The sequence below is a fragment of the Hemiscyllium ocellatum genome, chromosome 30, assembly GCF_020745735.1.
Source record: "Hemiscyllium ocellatum isolate sHemOce1 chromosome 30, sHemOce1.pat.X.cur, whole genome shotgun sequence".
NCBI lineage: Eukaryota > Metazoa > Chordata > Chondrichthyes > Orectolobiformes > Hemiscylliidae > Hemiscyllium > Hemiscyllium ocellatum.
In genome coordinates this window covers 27,816,453-27,822,068 of record NC_083430.1, presented here as the reverse complement: position 1 = coordinate 27,822,068, position 5,616 = coordinate 27,816,453, and the positions used below count along the sequence as shown (strand labels likewise).

The window sequence follows — 5,616 nt, the reverse complement described above, 5'->3', positions numbered from 1 at the left end:
AAATTAAAAATGAATTGGCTGAATTGAACATTGCTCTTGCAACAGACAGAAGGCACATGGAGTACTTAGGAGTGCAAGAACAGTCTGCTATCGCTTCCTTACAGATTCCCCAGCTAATAATATGTTAGAGGGCACTTCCAATAACATTCATAAATTTGCTGATACATCGAACTGCAGTTGGGTGACCATCACTCGGAATATTAATGGAATTCAATGATACAGAGCCAAACCTGAGATGAATATGCAGATTTAGAATTCTAAATGGAATTTTTTGTACATAATCGAAGACTGTGGTGCTGGAAAAACACAACCAGTCAGGCAGTGTCCGAGGAGCAGGAGAATCGAGGTTTTGGGCATAACCCCTTCGTCAGGATTTGTTATGAAGGGCTTATACCCGAAACATCGATTCTCCTTCTCCTCAGATGTTAGCTGACTGGCTGTATTTTTCCAGCACCACACTCTTCGACTCTGATCTCCAGCATCTGTAGTCCTCACTTTCTCCTAGTTTATTATAAATAATGTCAATTGTAGTAAGTTTGAAATCTACATAGTAAATGGGCATTGTTAATATAGGAACATTTGAATGTAATTAATGACCATTTATAGTAAAAATGAATAATCATTGTAACACTGTCGAGATTAATCAAGCACTGGGATGAAGTTTTGAACACCGTAAAAGTACAATAGAGATGTGTTTTAATCTAAAATAATTCAGTGCCAAGACCATATTTGGAATATTGTGTGAATATCTGATAGCCAACTTTCACAAGGACATTAGAAACAAAAACATAAATTGCTGGAAAAACTCAGCAGGTCAGCCTGCTGAAGTTTATTGTCCTTTTTTTCTGCTGTGTAGCATTTTAAGCTGCTCCATTTTAAGTTGTGATTGGCATTGGTCCACCCACTTGCATGTTTGCCTTATTAATTTTGTAATTCCTAGGCTTCTTTCAGAGATTAGTTGCACTTTTCAGTTTTATATTCAAGGTCAGAAGTCATAAGATACCAGGTTATAGTCCACCAGGTTTATTTGAAATCACAAGCTTTCAGAGTGCTTCTCCTTCATCAGGTGAGACCTATATAGGCAGTTTTATATTGGCTGTAAATTTGTCCAGTGTGCTTGGATCTGAGTCCAAAGTAGCCAAAACAGCCAAGGAAAGACAAGCTTAACTTGAGTGGCATTCTGGCTAGGCCACAATCTCTCTAGTGAGGGTTTTAGCATTAAACGTTGGTGCATTTCACTCAGCACTCCCTTCCCCACCCCTCCCTCTAACATCTACCTGCTGTGTCTGACCCTTTTTCTTATCCAATGTCAAATCTCCATCTAAAATCTAATTACTTTATGCTAATTAGTGTATTTCTGCTGAATTTTGTCAAAGACTTTTTTGTAGATGAGGAAAGCTTGTCCAGGTCATCCAGGGTTTGCCAAACTGTAGTGTTATTTTCATTTCGACATTGGTGTCCTCCTACAACATTACAAAATAAAGGTCAGTTGCTTCAGTAAGCCACACTCAGTTAAGAACTGGATAGTTCATTTTGCCTCTGCAATTTTTGAACATTTATTTGTTCACGCGTATATGGCTTAAATAGGATATGTCCTGGTCAGCGATGAGTTCTGAACTATTAGGGTGACCCAACTCGCAAATGAAAATATAATACTTTAAGTCATGATCCTCTACATGACAATATGAAACACATTTCTGAAGAAGGGCTCATGCCCGAAATGCCGATTCTCCTGCTCCTTGGATGCTGCCTGACCTGCTACGCTTTTCCAGCAACACGTTTTCAGCTCTGATCTCCAGCATCTGCAGTTCTCACTTTCTCCTCCAATATGACACACAAAACAAGGACATTTCATTGGCTAAAAGTGCTTTGGAACGTTTTATGGTCACACTGTATGCAATTCTAATGTGACTTTTAGTTCCTCTTTGTTAAGTCAACAATCTTTTAACATCCCAGTAAGGAGGTAAGATTCTAAGAGAGGACTGAACCAATCATGACTAACCAAAGAAGTGAAAGAGAATATTAAGTTGAAAAAAAAAAGTATATATGGAGGCCAAATTCAGTAATAGTCCTGAAGAATGGGATACATTTAGAATTCAGCAAAGGAGGATTAAAAAGATAATAAAAATCTGGAAAATAACTATGAAACAAACTAGGGACAAATATAAAAATTGACAGTAACAGCTTTTTTGTAAAAATATGAAAAGAAAGAGACAGGTCAAAGTGAATATAGATTCCATAGAAAATGAATCTGGTTTTGGGGAACAAGCAAATGGCAGAGGAGTTAAGGAGATATTTTCCATCAGTCTTTACAGTGGGAAATGCTTTGAACATTCCATTAATGCTAAAGTATACTGGGGAGGATTTAAGTGCCATTACCATCTCTAGAGAAGTTGTTGTAGACGAACTAATGGGGCTGAAGGCAGATAAGATCTCTCACCCCTAGCTCCCAGCCTTGATGGCTTGCATCCTAGGATCATAAAATAAGGAGCTACAGAGAAATTGGATGCATTGGTTACAATTCTCCAAAATTTAATAGATTCAGGGGAAATACCAGAGGATTGGAAAACTATGAATGTGACACCCCGATTTCAAAAAGGGAGGGAGACAAAAAGTGGATAACTATATGTCATTTAGCTTGTCACCTATTGATGAAAAAGTATTGGAATCAATTATTAAGGATGCATTAGTGGAACATTTGGAAAATCAGAGTAAGAATGGCTGCATTAAAGGAAAATTGTGTCTGACTCAACTAGAGTGATGGGGAGAGCCAGTAGATGTGTTATATTTGGACTTCCAAAAGGCACACAAGTTACCTCACAAAAAAATTGTCATAAGGTAAGAGCCCACAGTGTTGGAGGTCATATCTTGGCATGCATAGAGAATTGGCTCATGGATAGGAAATAGTGAGTGAGGATAAGGGGGGTCTTTCTCAGGTTAGCCATCCATGACCAACATAGTTCCACAGGGATCGATGTTGGGACTACAACTGTCTACAATATCTATGAATGACTTGGAAGGAGGAAGTTAACATAATGTAGCCAAAATGGTGAAGCAAAAACAGGTGAAAAGGCAAGTTGTCCAAAGGACACAAACAGCAATAAAGAGAGAGATTAACAAGTTAAGTGGGCAAAATATTGGCAAATGCATTATAATGTGAGCAAATGTGAAGTTACTCATTTTAGAATATTAAATAGAGAAAAACTGCAGAAAGTTGCAAGACAAAGGGACTTAGGAGTAATTATGCATGAAATACAGAATGTCATAGCACACAGGTTCAGCAGATAATCAGAAGGATAATGGAATATTGGCCTTTAATTTAAGGGGGTTAGAGTATACGAGCAGGGAAATTTTACTGCAACTACCCAAAGTATTGGTGAGACCATATCTGGAGCACTGTGAGCAGTTTTGGTCGCCTTGTTTAAAGAAGGATATCAGTTCATTGGAGGCAGTTCAGAGAAGATCCACAAGGATGATCCCCAATGGAGAGGGATTAATTTACAAGCAAAGGCTAAACAGGTTGGGACTTTACTAATTGGTATTTAGAAGAATGAGAGGCAATCTCATTGAAACAAATAGATTTCTTAAGGAGCTGGCGATAAATGCTGAAAGGATGTTTACCCTCATGGGAGAGTCGAGGACAAGAGGGCGTAGTCTCAAAATAAAGGGGTATCAATTTAAGATTGAGATGAGGAGGAATTTCTACTCTGAGGGGTTGAGTCTTTGGAACACCTTGCCAGAGATAGCTGTGGGCAGAGTCCTCGTGTATATTTAAGGCTGAGATGGATTGATTCTGGATCATTAGGGGAATGAAGGGTTACAGGAAAAGGGCAGGTAAGTGAACGTAAGGAATATCAGATCAACCATGATTCTAATTGAATGGCAGAGCAGGCTTGAGGGGCCAACATTTGTTCCTATTTTGTGGGAAAATTTGTCTTATTTTCAATAGCTTGCTATGTTACAAAATATTACTGTAAATTGAAGTAAGTTTGTTATGTAACATTTTTATTGTTCTTTCCGTTACTATTATTTTTCTCCTTTTGTAAATCAGAATGTTTGCAGTTGAGCAGTTGAACGCGCATGGAATTTCTTCAAACTCTCTGTTTTGCAATGGGACACTGGACCATCAAATCAGAAACCAAGCCATTTGTGCTACAGAAGTCAAACCAGACAAGAATTACAATATTATGGACGAGGTGTATGACACAAATGAAAACCTTGGCCAGCTTCACTCTGATGGGACCACATTCAGCCTCAACCTAAAAGGTGAACCAGTTTTACAAGTGGAGAAAGAGATGAGTAATTGTTTTCCCATGAAAGGATCTCCAAATTTAGAATTGAGCAGAAGACCAATCACTGTAGAGAATGTCCGAGTTCCACCAGAAGGAGCTGAAATGGGCCATACCAGCAGGTCAGGCACAGTTAAGGATTGTGAAGACTTTGCTATTTCTCCTTCAGATGACAATGGCTATTCCAGCAGCTGCCTGAGTATTGAAAGTCCAGACAGTGTCGAAGGAAACATCTGGGAGGCCGGTGGAACAGTAAACAGTGATAACCTTGATCTATGGCAGCGAGCTGCACCAACTGAGAATGAAAATGTGTTAGGAATTTCAGCTGCTGATTCCTTACTGCCCTCAATACTTGAGGCAGTCCAGAGTCTTCAAGAGAAGCAAAGGTTCAAAGAGCAAGAGAAGGAAAAGCATCAGACCCAGGTGATCATGTACCGACGGCTGGCCCTACTGCGTTGGATCCGTAATCTTCAGCAGAAAGTAATGGACCATCAAAACCGACTGCAGGAGAGTTACGACACCATCTTGAACAACCGCAAGGAACTGCTCAAATTCATTAAGCAAGGCGTCATCTCACCATAACATCAGAGAATTTGATGTGCCAAACTCAACATTTTGAGTAGGACAAAAAATTGGAAAGCAGAATCTTATGTCTATAAATGCATCAGAAAATGCCATTTCCATTTTTCATTGTAGGTATACCAATTGCTGATCAGATTTAATAGTAAGCTGATGATGTGCTTCAAAGCACAATATTAATATATCTTCAAAATGTGGATATTTAAGATGCGAAGCACTTTTTAAGTTTTGTTTTTGACAGTGAGCAATGGATAGATTCCTTCTCTACTTTCTTGTAGTTATTTGTAACTGCCAGCAAATTCCTATCCTCACTCACCCACTAATTCTGAGGATGATTGTATCTGAGAAGGCAAAGTGAAATAATTTTAATGTGAAGATAAAGGATTAATTTTGTTACCCATCACATGCAATAAAATAATAGGTGTTATGGTCATCACTTGGTCTATGTTGAGATTAGTCATTTCCTTACACTAAGAAAGTCATTTTGTTTCTTTCTTGTGCGATCAACTCTGGTCAGGAAAGTTCTGTTTACCATGTGACAACATTCTTCCATTATAGTGTATTCTTTTAGATTTTTCCGTTTCAAGTATTAACCCAAAGTGACAGGTATTTGTTTCTGCTAAGTTTGACATAGAATACATTTAACAAGCTGAAGTGGCTAATTTAATAAATTAGAAATGTGAGTAAGAAATGTTCTTTGCTCAATGAGAATAGTAGGGGGATCATCCAAGGAAGTGTGGGTGTTGAC

General features: G+C 38.4%; 1 protein-coding gene across 1 annotated transcript; it reads left to right on the top strand.

The window, feature by feature from the left end:
• Nucleotides 1–4,350: 4,350 nt before the first annotated feature.
• LOC132830113 (UPF0500 protein C1orf216 homolog) lies at nt 4,351–4,979 on the top strand. Its single transcript, XM_060847601.1, has one exon. The coding sequence runs from the start codon at nt 4,395–4,397 to the stop codon at nt 4,869–4,871; it is 477 nt and encodes a 158-aa protein (XP_060703584.1). The 5' UTR covers nt 4,351–4,394; the 3' UTR covers nt 4,872–4,979.
• The last annotated feature ends 637 nt before the right edge of the window (nt 4,980–5,616 follow it).

Excerpts from the sequence above, each read along its gene's own strand:
- LOC132830113 (XM_060847601.1), top strand. The coding sequence starts at position 4,395 with ATGGGCCATACCAGCAGGTCAGGCACAGTTAAGGATTGTGAAGACTTT.